Source organism: Malurus melanocephalus, unplaced genomic scaffold, assembly GCF_030028575.1.
Source record: "Malurus melanocephalus ecotype Western Australia unplaced genomic scaffold, MMel_1.1 scaffold_474, whole genome shotgun sequence".
NCBI classification, from domain to species: Eukaryota; Metazoa; Chordata; class Aves; order Passeriformes; family Maluridae; genus Malurus; species Malurus melanocephalus.
This window is the reverse complement of record NW_026623706.1, coordinates 496,352-512,456: the sequence shown is the minus strand read 5'-3', so window position 1 is coordinate 512,456 and position 16,105 is coordinate 496,352. Positions and strand designations below refer to the sequence as shown.

Genomic DNA, 16,105 nt, shown 5'->3' with positions numbered 1-16,105 from the left:
GCTGTCGTTGCAGGGAGGGCCAGGAGTCCCCGGAGCAGTGGCAGCGGATGTACGGGCGCTGCTCRGGCAATGAGGTCTATCACATCCGCATGGGAGACAGCAAATTCTTCATGGAGTACGAGGGGAAGAGCTTCACCTACGCCGCCTTCCACGCGCACAAGAAGTGAGGGCGGCGGGCAGGGTGGGCAGGGGGTGTCTGCTGGGCTGCATCCCTGGGGACAGGGCTGGGGCAGGAGGGCTCTGCAGGGTCCTTTGTGCAAGGACAGAGTCCCCGAGGGGTTTTGTCCATCCGGGAATGCCCAGCCCATGCTCCTGGTACAGGTACGGGGTGTGCCTGATCGGCATCCGGCGCGAGGAGAACAAGAGCATCCTGCTGAACCCCGGCCCCAGGCACATCATGGCCGCCTCCGACACCTGCTTCTACATCAACATCACCAAGGAGGAGAACTCGGCCTTCATCTTCAAGCAGGAGGAGAAGCAGAAGAAGAAGGGCTTTGCWGGCAGCTACGATGGCCCCTCCCGCCTGCCTGTGCACAGCATCATCGCCAGCATGGGTGAGTCAGGGGGCTCGGGGACTCAAGGGGTGGGGGCAGCAGCACTCTGCACTCGTCACTCCATCACCTTCCCCAGGTTTGGCCTCATTTCCTCCCCACGTTGGTTTTTATTTAGCTTTTGCACCCTCCTTGCCATCCCCCCACCAGCGCCAAAGCCACTGAAAACTCTTTTCCATCCTCTCTCCCGGTCATCTCACTGGTAAAATACACATTTCCTTGCACCCTGGGTGCTCTCAGCAAGCTCAAATATCATCATTAAAATCTTGTGATGTCCATTATCATTACGGGTATTTGCATAAATGCCCCAAGCCTGGRTTTAGCCCTCAATTATTTCCAAGGCTGGAAGAAGAAATGCCGTGGGCCATGTCCTAAATCACATTTAAGATTCCCGAGCCGAGGCAGAGCGTAGCYTTCTCTGCAGCGAGTGGCGCATTTGTGCAAGTGAAAAATACCATGAGTCATTACTTCCCGCTTGCATCTGGGGAGAACAAGTTTTGGAGGAGCTGAGCCACACGAGCACATTATATTTCAGGCAAATAATTTATGTGTTTGTACTCCTGAGCGGCAATTTGCATAGATTATCCCCCAGCACGCCACAGCGTGCTTTGCTGAGCGGGGTTTGTCACGGTTCTYGTCACACTGCTCCCACCCAGAGGGACCTCTGGCAGGGGTGATGAGAGGGACAGAAATGACACAAGTGGTGTTTGGTGAGGCCAGAGCCTGGGCTCTGCTTGACAGGATATTCCATTGATGGATTTGATTTCTGGGAGCAGATGGAGGRCAGGATGAGGAAGTCTCTCCTGTCCCTTGTTGGGTATCAGGAACAATTCCATCACAAAAAAGGTTGTGAAGCGCTGGCACAGTGGTGGAGTCACCATCCCTAGAGGCGTTTAAATGACGCATGGATGTGGCATTTGGGGACATGATTTGGTGACGGGCTGGCAGTGCTGGGGGAGCAGTTTGGCTCAGTGATCTCTGAGGACTTATCCAGCCTTAAGGATTCTGCGATTCTGAGATCTGGAGCTGATCAGGAGGGGTGTGGGAGGTGGATGAGGGCTCTGCTGCCTGCCTGCCTCTCCCTGGGGGCTTGAGCATCACTGGGGCAAAGTTTGGGTTAGGGTTGGGTTAGGATCCATGGGAAGGGCAGTGCCAGGGCAGATGCTTTGCTGCCCTTTCCCCCTACCCTTAGAGCATGTTTGCTGTGCCCCCACTGTGTCCAGGTACAGTGGCCATGGACCTGCAGAACACCGAGTGCCGCCCGGCCAACAGCAGCAAACTGGCACTGCCGGCCGAGAATGGCTCGGGGACACGCCGGCCCAGCATAGCCCCCGTGCTGGAGCTGGCTGACACCTCGTCCCTGCTGCCCTGYGACCTGCTCAGYGACCAGTCCGAGGATGAGATGACMCAGTCRGACGAGGAGGGCTCGGCGGTTGTGGAGTGAGTGGCTCTCTGTTGATGGGGCCCTTCCTTGTTTGGTTCGTTCCAGTAGGATCCAGTTTGTTCCATACGTTGTGGTTGCATCCAGTTTGTTCCAGTTTCACCGGGACCATGGCACATGGCAGGTGCTCAGTGGTGCCCCAGGGATGCTCAGGCTCAGCCCCCCTTGGCTTTTCCATGAGCACACTGGGCTGTGTCCCTACATCTTTACAATCTCATTCCTAAATGTGCATATTCATGGAAATTGCCAGCCCCTGCAGGAGAGCTCTTGCCGGTGTGGCTGTTGGATATTTTCCCTGGCACCTGAGCTTTTGATAAATGCAAAGCTCTGCCCATGTCCTCACACAGATTTCTCTCTGCCGCAGGTACGTGAAGGGCTACCCCCCAAACTCCCCGTACATCGGGAGCTCCCCGACCCTGTGCCATCTGCTGCCTGAGAAAGCCCCGTTCTGCTGCCTGAGGCTGGACAAGGTGTGAGGGGGCTCTGGGTCTGACCCCTCCCTGGGCTGTGAGTCCCACGCTGAGTCCCTGCCCTGTCCCACGCGCAGGGCTGCAAACACAACAGCTTTGAGGACGCCAAAGCCTACGGCTTCAAGAACAAACTGATCATCGTSTCGGCAGAGACGGCTGGGAACGGCCTCTACAACTTCATCGTCCCRCTGAGGGCCTACTACCGCTCCCGCAAGGAGCTCAACCCCATCGTGCTGCTGCTGGACAACAAGCAAGTACTCCTCCACGGGGGTTTTCTCTCACACAGAGCCCTCCCTGTGCTGTCACGGGCCCCTTGTGCTGTGGGGTGGAGGTGTGAGGGGATAAGAGTCACAAATCTCGGCTGGCTGGCCCTGGGGTTTGTGTCTGTCTGTGCCCCGTGGCCCTGCTGAACCACCCCACTCTCTGTGGCTCTCCCTCCAGGCCTGAGCACCACTTTCTGGAGGCCATCTGCTGCTTCCCCATGGTTTACTACATGGAGGGCACCATTGACAAGTAGGTGTTTCTACTGCTGTGCCTGAATTTTCGMATTTACCCCAGCCCATGAGAAGCCCCAGGGTTGGTACCGTAGAGCTGAGCCCATCTTGGGCTGCTCAGGTTGTGAAGAGCTGGTCAGGAGCAGCCTGGGCTCGCYGTGGAACCCCTGTGCTGCTTCCCTGTGTCCTTTCCAAGGGCTGACCCCGCGCTCTTCTCTTTGGGATCTGCCCAGCCTGGACAGTTTGCTGCAGTGTGGCATCATCTACGCTGACAACCTGGTGGTGGTGGACAAGGAGAGCACCATGAGTGCYGAGGAGGACTACATGGCCGATGCCAAGACCATTGTCAACGTCCAGACCATGTTCAGGTGAGGGGTGACCACTGGTCACTGCTGGGGATGGGACTGGGAGGGTGCCAGGGGCTGGGGTGGTGGCTACGGGCAGTGGGACACATCTGGTGCTGGGTTTGCTCTAAAAACAGCCATTTCTGACCTCAGACAGGACAGGGGTGATTGTGGTCCTCCTCAGGCTGTAAATCCTCTGCTAGAGCTGCAGAACAACAGGTCTCTTTCCATTGCAGGCTCTTCCCCAGCCTCAGCATCATCACGGAGCTGACCCACCCCTCCAACATGAGGTTCATGCAGTTCAGAGCCAAGGACAGTTACTCYCTTGCCCTTTCCAAGCTTGAAAAGGTAAGAGGAGGTGGTTCCCTGCACGGGGGCCTGGGAAGTCAGCACTTGCAGTGGCTGTGTTTGAGTTCCTCAAACCCAAATCCTGTGCTCTCCTCGTGTCCAGAAAACCCAATCATATCTCAGAAATTTCCATGGATTAAAAAACCCTCTTTCCCTACAGTGTGAGGGTGCTGCCCTGGCTGCCTTCTGTCACACCCACCAGAAATATCACGCTGGTACCCTCCCGTTGCCACGAGTCCTCTATGTTTCTGTGCAATCTGTGCTCCAACCTCCCTTTCTCTTCCAGAGAGAGCGAGAGAACGGCTCCAACCTGGCCTTCATGTTCAGGCTGCCCTTCGCTGCCGGGCGGGTGTTCAGCATCAGCATGTTGGACACGCTGCTCTACCAGGTGAGGTTTCCCCCTGCAGCTGTGGGTTCCCCGGTGCACGTCCCAGTGAACATCTGAGTGACCCTTTTCCCTGCTCCCTGCCCGAATGTCTCCCCAGTCGTTTGTGAAGGATTACATGATCACCATCACGCGGCTGCTGCTGGGYCTCGACACCACGCCGGGCTCCGGCTACCTCTGCGCGGTACGTGCCAGAGCCCCTCGGGGTCAAACCATCAGCACAGGATCTGGTGAGATCTGTCACCCTGTGTGCATGGAGTGGTGTCCCCCCATAACCAAAAATGGGACTGAGTAAAATCAGGATAAATGGGGGTTCCTCTCTTCTGGAGAATTGAGGTGGAGACATTGCCAGGTCATTGTTCCCCTTCATTGTTCCCCTTCATCCCCCTCAGTTCTGCCAAGGACCAAAGTCCCCGTTCTGAGGGCTGAGGTCAGAAATTCCTCCTGGTCTCATGGAGCCCAGCTCACTTTTGGGATTGTCATGGGTGTGCTGGGGTGAAGCTCAGGAGCAGCCCGAGGTGGTTCACGTTTGTTCTCTGCTGCTCAGATGAAGATCACCGAGGATGACCTGTGGATCCGGACGTACGGCCGCCTCTTCCAGAAGCTCTGCTCCTCCAGTGCCGAGATTCCCATCGGGATTTACAGGACGGAGTCGCACATGTTCGCAACCTCCGAGGTAGGGGCACCGTGGTGCYGGGAAGGGGCTGCTGGTGGCTCCTGCCGAGCAGAGGTGGGATCCAGGAGGGTATCAGWCCCTGAGGCACCTAAGAACTGATTGCAGCAGTGGTGGGAAGGATGAGGGGAGGGCAGAATGAGGGAAAACCAAGGATTTTTTGTGTTTGCTTCATTTGTGTGGCTGCAGTGGGTGGCGGTGTCCTGGCTCCCCACCTGGACACACTGGGTCAGTGTCTGTGCCCGTCTGTCCAGGGACGGAGGATGGGGCACCCCAGGGAGCAGGGGGGGCACGGCAGGGCTGCCCCTTTGCTGGGCTGACTCCTCCTTTTCCCTTCCTTGTCCCCGCCGCAGCCCCACGACATCAGAGCGCAGGTGAGTGCTGCTCGCGTCCGGCCGCACCGGGCACTGCCCCCTCCCCTGTGGCCACCCAGAGCCATGGGCTCTGTGCCAGCTGCCAGCAGCACAGCGCTGCCTGTCCCCATGGAAGGGAGCTGCTGGCTGAGCCTCAGCACTGCGGGAAAACCCTCAGTACCCTGATGTAATTAACGGGGATGAGGAGCAAGGGAGTGAACCGGGATCCCTTCGAAATACCTTCAGTTTTCAGCTTTGTAAGGAAGCAGTGACAGGGAGCTGGAAGTTGGTATTTAATTAAATGCAACCCAGCTCTTTGAGATTCTTTAAAGGGCTTTGTTAATAAATTGCTGCTCACCAGTGGGGATTGCTGGGTCGGAGATATGGCAGCACAGCAGCTATAAGAGAAAAGAGAGGGAGAGGAAGGCACAGCTGTCCCTTGGACAGATATCCCAGAGGTGACTCTGTGTGAGGTGTCAGGAGTCCATGAGACCCCATTGAGCAGTGCTTACCTGAGGGAAACTGTGGCTGCTCCACCCTGGAAGTTCAAGGCCAGGTTGGGCACGACTTGGAGCACCCTGGTCCCGTGAAAAGTGTCCCCACCACGGCAAGGAGTGGAGTGAGATGAGCTCTAAGCTCCTTCCAGTCCAAACCATTCCGGGATTGTGTGAGATCTGCCAGCCAGGTGGTTCCTGCAGAACAGAGATCCGGTGCTGGGAGAGCCCGTAAGGGTCAGAGGAAGGACCCGTCCGGTGGGAGCCATCCCACCCTGCCACACACCGGCCAAACCCTTCTTGGCCGCCCCCCATCCCGCGTGACCTGCTGGGCTTCCAGTCACAGATCTCAATCAATGTTGAGGACTGCGAGGACACCAAGGACGTCAAGGAGCACTGGGGCATCAAGACGAGCCACCACCGCAACTCRTGTTCCAGCGACCAGTCGGAGCACCCGCTGCTGCGGCGCAAGAGCATGCAGTGGGCACGGCGGCTCAGCAGGAAGGGCAACAAGCACTCGAGCAAGACGGCCGAGTGGATCAGCCAGCAGCGCCTCAGCCTGTACCGGCGCTCCGAGCGCCAGGAGCTGTCCGAGCTCGTCAAAAACCGTATGAAGCACCTGGGCTTGCCCACCACCGGGTACGGTAAGTGCCGTTCGGCTGAGCTGCTCCGCGGTGGTGCCTCCGCTCGCGGGCTCCTCAGGTAACCCCCGCCCCAGCCTAACCCGTGGCCAACCTGACCCTGAGCCCAGCCTAACCTGTGCCGATCCTACCCCCAAGCCGAGCCTAACCCGTGCTGAGCCCGACCCTGAGCCGAGCCTAACCCGTGCTGAGCCCGACCCTGAGCCGAGCCTAACCCATGCCTAACCCGAGCTTAGCGCCGCGCCCAGCCCGTCCCCGAGCGGCGCCTCCCTGCCCTGCTTGCTTGTGCTTGTGCAGACCAGCACCTCCCCACCGGGTCCCACCACGCAGACCCCCCTCCCCTGCCACCCCCGGCCGGCTGCAGGCAGCCCCCCCCTCTCTGGGCTCTGGGATGGCTCCAGGCAGGAGTTGGCAGTGGCAGAGTGACTCTGGCCCAGTGTCCCCACGCAGCCTCGGGATGTGAGGCTCCCTTTGTCCCCCGCTTTCTGGCCATGCAGAGATGGTTGTTCAGGACACCCYGACCCCAGGACAGCACAACCCTCRTGCCCGAGAGCCCCCACAGTGTGGMAGGGAGAGGCCAAACCCCATCAGCTGGAGCAGCCCCCTTCTATTATCGACTTTAACCCGTCATGAACTCTTCCGTGGAAAACCTTTCAGTAGCTCCAGGGCTGAGTTGCTTCATTGCGTGTGACAGCGGTGTGTGGCTGTGACAGCCGCAGCGCTCAGGGTCCCTCTGTGCAGCCGCATTTCTCGTGAAGCTTCTGGCCTGCCCGTCGGTGCTGGCATCTGTGTCCCCCTGGACAGCTCCCTCCCCTTGGCTATGACAGAGTCTGTAGCCCACGGCTCCTTTTGTTTGGCTGGTTTGGTTTTAGTTTTGTTTTTTTTTTTTTTCCTTTCTTTCTTTTAAGCCATCCTGTGCTGCTGCTTGTCTGCTCCATCCTCCAAGAGTGTCTGTCCACCCCGTGCTGGCCCCTGCCCACACTCAGGCTGGCACTGAGCCCCAGCTGGGATGGGAGCTGGGGTGGGGTTGGGATTCCTCCTTTCCCATCTTGGCCTTAGGCACTGGAAAGAGGAGAAAACGCCAAGAAGGGCAGTGTAGGAGTGGTCTGGAGTGGGCGTTGCCAGCATCCCCAGGGAGAGAAGCAGAGAATGGGTTTGTGGTGGAATGGGGTAAGGACAGGCAGTGCCAGGCCAGGGCTGGCCGAGGTGTGTTCCTCCCTCTCCTTTTTTTCTGTACATTCCCAGTTCCAGAGGTTTCTGCTGTATTTCCAGGGTGGGTGCCTGGCCCTGGTGAAGCTCRGGGCACAGCCTGGGGGCAGATCAGGGTTTGCATCCTTGTCCTTACTCCTCTGGCAAATTCTGATGGAAGGAAACTGGGGTAGCTCCAGCAGGAGAAGGGTCAGAGGGGGGTGCAGGACAGCACAGGGACACCAAGCTCAATGTGGGACCAGCAGCTCCTGGGGCCTCCCAGCAGTGCTGGGATGTGTTGTCACCACGTGTCACTGTCAGTGTCACCAGGTCGCTCTGCCTTCTGCCCCTTTCCTTTGCCTTTTGCTCACGTWACGCTGCAGCGCAGGAGCTCTGTCTCTGATATTTGCCGAACCATGGCTTGCTGACCTCTCTCTCTCTCTCTGTTTATGTCTGTGCCTTTCCCTGTATGTTCTGTAGAGGATGTAGCAAATTTAACAGCCAGTGATGTGATGAATCGGGTAAACCTGGGATATTTGCAAGGTAATTCCCTCTCCCTGGGAGTCCCGCGTGACTCATGGCGTGCAGCGCACAACAAGATCATGCCAGCTAAGCCCAAACCTCACCCTTGCCAGTTTTCACCTTAGATCCCCAAGCTTTCAGCACTGATTTGTTGGGTGGCGTTGGAAAAACCGATCACTGTCTTGTGGTGTTGGTGCAAACTCAGGGCTCTGCCAGGTCAGGGAGACAGAAACCTCTCAGGGACATTTTTTTTGGCTGAATTCCTACAGGGAAATCACAGCCCTCGGCTTTCATGAACCAAACGCTCCCTCCATGGCTCTGCGAGGTGGCTTTGGGCTGTGCAGCCAGCRGCAGCTTGAGGAGGGGACGAGCAGGGGGACAAGGGCACCGGAGCTGCCTGTGCATGTTGTGATGAGGTGCTGGAGCTCCTGCYGGGTCAGCCACAATCCAGGGCAAGGCACAACTTCAAAAATCCCTTGGCACCCCCTGGTTTGCCTTCCTGGATCCTCTCCAGCATTCGCAGCCCCCTTTTTTTCTGACCAGGGTGTGCTGGGCTCAGCATGAGGCAGAGACAGCAGCCACGGGGGCCATGGAGCTGCAGCCACTTGGGCACCCTGYGGGGTTCTATGGGACCTGCCAGGTTTTCCCACCTTTTTTTCACCTTTACCCCATGGTGGAACACACCCTGGAAAGGCCCTTTTTTACTGCAGCAGTCCCAAGATTAGCAACAACCCATCCCAGCTTTGTTTTTGGCTTCACTAGCCCAGGCTTAAGGTGAAACGTTGGCATTTCCTTCCAAAGTGTGTGTCCTTCATCAGAGAGGCAGCACCATCTGGGGCTCATGGAAGCCCCGGGCCAGCAGAGTATATTGCCTGTGGCCACGGGGTGCAGCAATATACTCGGTGTGCTCAGCAGGGCCTGGCTTGGCTGCATGGGGTCAGGAGAAGGCGCTTCCATGGGGCAGGAATCCTGCCGAGAGCCAGAGCCCTCCCCGCCTCCCGTCATGTCCCACCCCGTGTGTCCCGTCGGGCCCCAGGGTCTGTGTGCCACCCTCGCCCCGGCATCGCCACCCCATCCCTGCCTCGCTGTAAGGCTGGACACTGCCCTGGCCAAAGCTCTCTCCAGGGGACCCCCTGACATGATTTGGGGATCCCCTGCAGCATCTCCCGCCTGCAGCACCTTCTGTGGGCTCGGAGGTGCTGGGGATGTGTCTGAGCAGCAAAGCAAGGCTGTGGTGTGCCCCACAGGATATTCCAGGGCTCATCCCGGTGTGCCCTGAGCTCAGGAGGAAGCTGTTTGCATCCCTGTGGCGGATGGAGCTGCTGTCCCTCATCTCAGGCTGGAGAGAAGCGGTTTCACCCCCATGATTTATGCCCCATATGGAGGCTGAGGGTCAGCCGGGCCACCCCTGTGCCGGGGCAGTCAGTCACCGGTTGTCCTTGCAGTGACATTGCTGTGCCCACCGCCGGCAGAGCAGCCTTGGACTGGGGGATTCCCCACCCAGGACTGGGGGACAGCAGGAATGGGGTGCTGGGAGCAGCAGTTCAGGATGCAGCCCCCAACCTGGAGTTCTTGCCCATCCCCGTGGCCGGGTCCTGCTCCTGCTGATCCCAAACTGAGCTCCATTTTTTCCATTTCTGAGCCCACCCAGCCCTCGTGCTGCTCCTCAGAGGGGGCTTCCCCAAAGCCTGGAGAGCTGTCCCAGTGCCAAGCCTTGCAGCGAGCTGGTGTCCCACCGTGCTCCTCATGCTGCCCCGGTGTCCGTCTGTCTGTCCCCCTGCCACCCTGTCCATCCACACCCCATCACCCCGTCTGGAGATGGTGTCACCTGTCGCAGCTTCCACCCGTCCCCGCAGCCTCGCACACCCCATCCATTCCACCATGATCTTGTTCTTGGCTTTTCGGGAAGCGCAGGGGCCCCCCTGGTACTGAGGCCACCCCTTTGCCCCCGTGGGTGCCACTCTCGGTGGCCCTGACCCCCTCCTGGGTTGTCACTGTGGTTTAGAGCCACCCCCAAAACGGCATCGACGGCTCTGARACTCCACGGAGGCCATTTCCCCCGGGCAGGGGGAAGAAGCAATCCTTGGACTAATCCTGTGTCTGGTGATGCTAAATTGAGTGGTTGAAGGGGAATGGGGGGCAGAGCKTGGGGCGGCCCCGGGGGGGTTCAGCTGCCCCGGCCCTTGGCTGGAATTGTGCTGTACGTGACACAGCGGGACTAACCTGTTCCCTCTTTTGCACTGAACCAAGGTAAGACATCTCGATTTATTCTGGGGGGAGTGGGGGCTCTGAGGAGTTACCTGTGCCAGTCGGGGCAGGGCCTGGGGGGTCAGGAGGGAGGTGACAGTGGCACTCTTGGTGCTGCCCCGGTGGCAGTGCCGCTGCCCGCTGCCTCTCCTGGTCAATTTGAGAGTGAGAGCCRGGACGGGGTCTGTCCCCTCATCCTCTGGGGTGTTTGTGGGGGTGCCCCATCTCAGCAGCTCTTTCCCTCCTCTTGCAGATGAGATGAACGACCACCAGAACACCTTGTCCTACGTCCTGATCAACCCKCCCCCGGACACGCGGCTGGAGCTCAACGACATCGTGTAGGTGTTACCCCYAAACCCTGGGTCTCCCTGTGCCCACAGCATCCCCCAGCCCCCCATCCCAATGCCCCCACAATTTCTCACAAACACCCGCGGGTTTTGGCTCCTCTCCAGGCCATTCCTGCTCCCTGTGCCCCCGAACAATGCCCAAACCACCCCACCTCAGCTCCCACGGGCAGTGAGCAGTTTCCCCTTGGCTTTTGCCAAACTTCTGATGATTTATTGTATGATTTTACGGCATTGTACAAACACCTATTATTATTTAACCCCTCTCCAAACAGCACAGCTCTGTGGGGCGTCCCTGCATGTCCTGGCTTTAATTCCAGGGGGAGTTTGGGGGTTCCAATGGGGTGACCAGGCTGTGTCCCGCAGGTACCTGATCCGCTCCGACCCRCTGGCCCACGTGGCCAACGACGGCCACAGCCGCAAGAGCAGCTGCAGCCACAAGCTGGGCTCCTGCAACCCCGAAACGCGCGACGAGACCCAGCTGTGAGCAGCCCCCGTGCCCCGGTCCCTGCCGGGGCCAGGGCTCCGCAACGGGCGGGCGGAGACAGCGCGGCCCAGCCGGACGGACGGACAGACGGACGGCGGCTGCAGCCCGCGGTGCCCCCGAGAAAGGTGACGTCCAGCCCGGCTCTGCACCGTGGGAGGGATGCCCGGAGCTCTGGAGGGGTGGGACAGCTGGACACGCCCAGGGCTGGACACGCCCAACGGCCGGACACACCCATGGCTGGACACGCCCAACAGCTGGACACGCCCAGGGCCGGACACGCCCAATGGCTGGACACACCCACGGCTGGACACGCCCAACGGCCGGACACACCCAATGGCTGGACTTGCCCAATGGCCGGACACGTCCACAGCTGGACACACCCACGGCCGTTGGGCGTGCGCCCCCAGATTTTAACTTTTTATACAATACCGCAACTAGTGAGAATGTGTTCGCTGGTGCTGGTGGGACGTGGCCGAGCCTGGACACTGATGAGCCCGGGGGAGCAGGGCTGTGTTTGATATCACTCCGCGTGGTGCAGGTTGGTTTTATTTGATGGGGCTGGTCCAGACGAGAGTAAAACTGCCCCAAAAGCCTCCTCCTCTTCCTCCTCCTCCTCCTCCTCCTTCACCAAGTATTCCCCAGGGTGCCCAAATTTCTCCTCTTTCACCCAACTCACACTCTTCATCCTCTGCTGGGTTTCTGTTCCGGGTGCCCATGGTGTGGGAAGGACATGGGACAGAGGGGACAGAAGGGATGGGGCTGTGCCACCCCTGATGGTGCCATGGTGGGGACTGCTGTGCCCCCAGTGCCCCGTGGCACCTCACAAACCAAAACCCGCCAAGCCCAGGGCACCGAGAGCCGGGCCAGCAGTGCCTCTGAGTCCTGGCTGCGCTGTCCCCTTGGCTGAGCCCCGGGGGCGTTYGGGGATCCTCATCCTGGGGGTGGCTGGGCTGGCCAGGGCTGAGCACCCTGGGATGTGCTGGTTTGGGGTCTCACTCGGCCCCTTCCCCTCTGTCCTGGGCAGTTTGGGGTCCAACCCCTCTCCTGGCCGTGTCCTGCTGTCCATCCCCTCCCCGTGGTCAGGGCCGGTCACTCTGTTAAGGCAGCAGGTTCTGCCTGTCCCCCCTGGCACTGCAGCCCCCCTGTCCCACTCTGCACCCCCTGTCCCGTGGTGTCACCCTCAGCAGAGGTGCAGGAAGGTCCCCCTGACCCACAGGGACATGGCACTGCCACCAACACCAGATGTGCTTTTCATCTGCTTTTGCACATTCTACAGTGCTGGCATGGAGAGGGTTTGTCTGAGTGCCAAGTGAATAACTGAGCTGTTACCTTTATATATTTTTGTGTTCATATCTCACAACTCCAGTGTGATTTTTTTTATTTTTTTTTTTTTAGCAAGGAGCTTGTAAAGCACAACGTGGCCATGAAACCCCATCAGCTTCCCACACTCGCTGAATGGTTTATTGCCATTACCGTTCACTCCCCATGACCCCCAATCAATGTTTACAAAGAAAAAAAAAAAAGAAACCAAGCCAAAATCTCTTTTAAATGAGTTTTAAACAGCTGGGGAGATGCTCCAGCCCATGGGGATGTGCTGCCCATCCTGCCCGTGGCCCAGGGCAGGGTTTGTGCCAAGGCTGATATCACCTGGAGAAGGTGTTGAGAGAGACCTGCTGTGCCTGGATGAGACTTGGGTGTCCATATTTTTATTATTAATTTTTTTTAATTTTTTTTTTTCCTGAAGTGCAGGCAGGAGGCCCTGAGTGGTGGCAGATCCCAGGCTCAGAGAGGTACCCCAGGTAAAAGCAATGAGTCCACCCCTCCCTCCTGCTGTGGGCACAAACAGAACTGCCTATAGAGCTTTTCTGGGCTGTTTTGATGGATTTTTAATGACTAATTTTGTATCTGTTTGGTTAAGGCAGGCTCATGTTTTAATKATTTCTGTTTGCAGCTTCACGAGCCAACTCTGTCATTTTAAATGACAAAACGAAGTTGTAGGTTCAAAAGTGGGTGTTGTTGAAGTACAAAAGGACACGTGGGCTCTCTGTAAACTTAAATCCTCACGATAATTGAGTGTTAATGTATTTAAATATCTGCATTCAGATGGATCATTTTCCTAACCTCATTTTGCTTTCTAGGGGGACAGGAACAAAGCAACCCACCAAAGTGGCAAACAAAAGCCCAGATCCCAGATAAAACAAAAGATGTGATTATTTGCATATATTTACTGAGAACGTAGCAATTTTTTTCTCTTTTTTGGTTGGGCTGAGCTGCGTGTGAGCACAGGGAAGTCAGCGCAACTCTTCAGTTCAACCCTCCCATAGCAAGAAACTTAAATTTAATTTAAAAACCCCTAAATTACTTCCGTTTTCACCCCCCTGAGCAGCCAGATCAGCCTTGTGACCAAATCCAGGCCTTGGCATTGGGTCCCTCCTCCCTCAGTGGGCACACAAAGCTCCTTTTTGTCCCTTAATTCAGGGGGAAAATGATCCCAAGAGGAAACCACGCTCTGCCTGGTTTGTGACCTGCCAAAACCCCCTCCCCATCCCTGCATTTTTGACGATGTTTCTGTTTGTTCCGTGTACAAATCCCCGCGTTTGAAGAGGAATCTTCGTGTCCAAACCCTCGGCGTTCCTTCCCCSGTTTAAATTTCCACCCGCCCTTCCCACAGGATGGGGAAATCCCTGTAAATACTCACCCGTGGCCCATGCAAGTCTGATTTTTCTAATTCCTTTGACTCAGTTTTATTTTTCTAACGGTCCTGGCACCGCTGGCGCAGCAGCCAAGAGTCGTTTCTGCGCCAAAAGGGCTCGCGGGGAGAGGGGCACAACGGGAAGAGGAGAATGGCTTTTGCTTCCAACCATAGGAAAAAATTCCCATTTTCTGGAGGAAATAGTTGTGTTCCAATGCAGAGATCTGGCAGGCCCTGGGGAATGCAGAAAAACGAGGACAGCTGGGATATTTTGGGGTTTTCCAGCAACGGCTCCRGCGCATGTTCCATGTCCACTAACGGTTTGATACGCTCAATATGGACTAAATCCATATATCCTGCATTAAACTCAACTATTCAAACCAATGTTATGAGCATATTTATTTCCTCTTATACCCCTTTTTATTTAACCTCTATAGAACAGGATGTTTTTATTCCAAGCTCAGCTCCTGCATGGATTTTTATCGGAAACAGCAACTCCYGTCTTTCCTCTCGGAGACCCAAATTTGGGAGCTGCTCTGCTGGGATGCAGCCAGCCAAGGGGAGAGGGTTTTGTACAATTCTTGTGAAGATGCTTCACATTTCTGTAAAGATAAATGAAAATAAAAGAGCTGCATGCAGCAACAGGAGACACTGCTGTCTTGACTTTCTTTTTTTCTTTTATTTTTCTGGGAGTAAATGTCTATTTTAAAATCCATGGGAAGTTATTTTTTTAACCTCAGATTTTCAAATTTTTCGTGCCTGAATGCATGAASGGCCTGGTGTGGTACAGCAGCTTTTAAAGATAATTTATTTGTTTAATCCTAATTTCGATGCTTTCATTAAATTTTGTGGGTATTTAACAAAGGTGTGCTTTTTTTTTTCTTAAATTGACATTTAACCAGGATTCAGTACATGTTCTTCAAAATGCTTCAGTATTTGTCACTGGCTTGAAAGATTTCAGGAAAAATCCCAACATTTCTACAGCATGCTACACTCACACACAGATTTTAGCTCAGAGATCAAATGCAGGTAAGCAGAGATTGTTTTTAGTAAGCATTTTAAGCAAAAACTAAAAATCTATTTATTTAAACTCATAGAGTAGTACATGAACAATATCCCTTAAATAGGGAAGATAATTCTGGGATGAACATACACGTGAGGAAATTGGAAGTAAAAGGACAGCAGGGAGCCAAGTCCCTGCTAAATATATTTCCAATTATTGGCTTTTAAACCAGACAAATCTGTACACGGAGAACAAAATCCTCTTGATTTTCCAGGACATCTGAATTGCAATCATCACACCCAAAATCAGGTGATTTTGTATGAAAACCCTCCCAAGGCTGTAGAATAGGAATTAATGCTCTGTGCAAGGGGATTCCAGCACTTCCCAGCAGTGGATTCYTCACCTGGCTGCACCTTTTTTTCTTATTCCATCTTCCACAGCAGCAGATGCAGAAAAGGAGAGGAAATAACGCTGCAAAAATCAACCAAAATTCATTTAAATTTATGCCCCAGTTGAGAAAAATCAGCTYCTAACATCGCAAACTTCTTGCAGCAGAGTCAAAAATCTAGAGCACTAAAATATATTAAAAATAATAGTGCTGATATGGCTGGGAAAAGAAAAGGAAATCGAACCTGTGAAAGATTTTTTATTTTGCTGTAAGTTCAGGTTTTATATTCCCTGGAAGACAGAATGAAAAGGAAGAGGTTTTCCTTTGCTAAGGTTTCCCTGTAATGCCACGGTAATTTGGGGAGGTTTGTGTGCTTCAAACCATTCTTTCAAGTGCCTCATTTGAATTTGAACAAATGCTGGATATTGAATATTTCATCATTTCTGCTGCACACATCAGTTTAAGACACTTCCCCAGAGGTTTTTTTTTTCCCCCACTACAATAAATAAGTTATTTCTGAACAAGTTCAGAGRGATGGATCAAAAAACTATGACAGGATTTCAGCAGCAAGATAAAAGTAAATTTATATTTAGCCCAGACAAGTGAATTAAATCTACCATTAATTTTTACTACAGGAACGTGCCTGTGCTCAGGCTGGGGAAGGAAGGGCCATAAAATGAGTCTTTCCAGYTCTGGAATGGCATTTTCCTTAAAAATTTGGGGGATTTTTTTGAAGAAGAGCTGAACTTACCATTTGGAGCAAAATTTTTCACAGGGTCGCTGGAAACTTGAAATCTTCAAACTCTCTCAAACCAAAATCAACCTTAAAAAAACCTGCAACAGAAAGCTCAGAGAAGTATTTTCTTTTTATTCAGAATTTTTAAAAAACCTACTGTTATTTTTTACTTACTTCATGGTAAGAGAAGTCCAATGTTTGAGTGGTGATCTGGAATTAATTGTGGAAAATACACTTAATTTTATTGGGCCATATGGATATTCTTATTTTGAACAGGCCTAAAGAGTTTTATAGAAAAGTTTTA

At 54.8% G+C, this 16,105-nt stretch overlaps 1 protein-coding gene across 3 annotated transcripts in view; it reads left to right on the top strand.

Moving 5' to 3' along the window:
- Positions 1–11,219, top strand: part of KCNT1 (potassium sodium-activated channel subfamily T member 1) — a 35,250-nt gene extending 24,031 nt beyond the window's left edge. Inside the window, exons 17-32 of one of the 3 annotated variants that reach the window (XM_057380871.1) lie at positions 14–163; positions 322–554; positions 1,775–1,991; positions 2,357–2,462; positions 2,540–2,712; positions 2,904–2,975; positions 3,190–3,324; positions 3,537–3,648; positions 3,935–4,036; positions 4,134–4,217; positions 4,581–4,709; positions 5,060–5,080; positions 5,894–6,197; positions 7,863–7,925; positions 10,405–10,489; positions 10,862–11,219. In XM_057380871.1, the coding sequence (XP_057236854.1) occupies positions 14–163; positions 322–554; positions 1,775–1,991; positions 2,357–2,462; positions 2,540–2,712; positions 2,904–2,975; positions 3,190–3,324; positions 3,537–3,648; positions 3,935–4,036; positions 4,134–4,217; positions 4,581–4,709; positions 5,060–5,080; positions 5,894–6,197; positions 7,863–7,925; positions 10,405–10,489; positions 10,862–10,982 (2,107 nt within the window). In that variant the 3' untranslated portion in view covers positions 10,983–11,219. The remainder of the gene's footprint in view (positions 1–13; positions 164–321; positions 555–1,774; positions 1,992–2,356; positions 2,463–2,539; positions 2,713–2,903; positions 2,976–3,189; positions 3,325–3,536; positions 3,649–3,934; positions 4,037–4,133; positions 4,218–4,580; positions 4,710–5,059; positions 5,081–5,893; positions 6,198–7,862; positions 7,926–10,404; positions 10,490–10,861) is intronic. The other 2 variants (XM_057380869.1, XM_057380870.1) reach the window with 2 other exon arrangements.
- Positions 11,220–16,105: the final 4,886 nt, after the last annotated feature.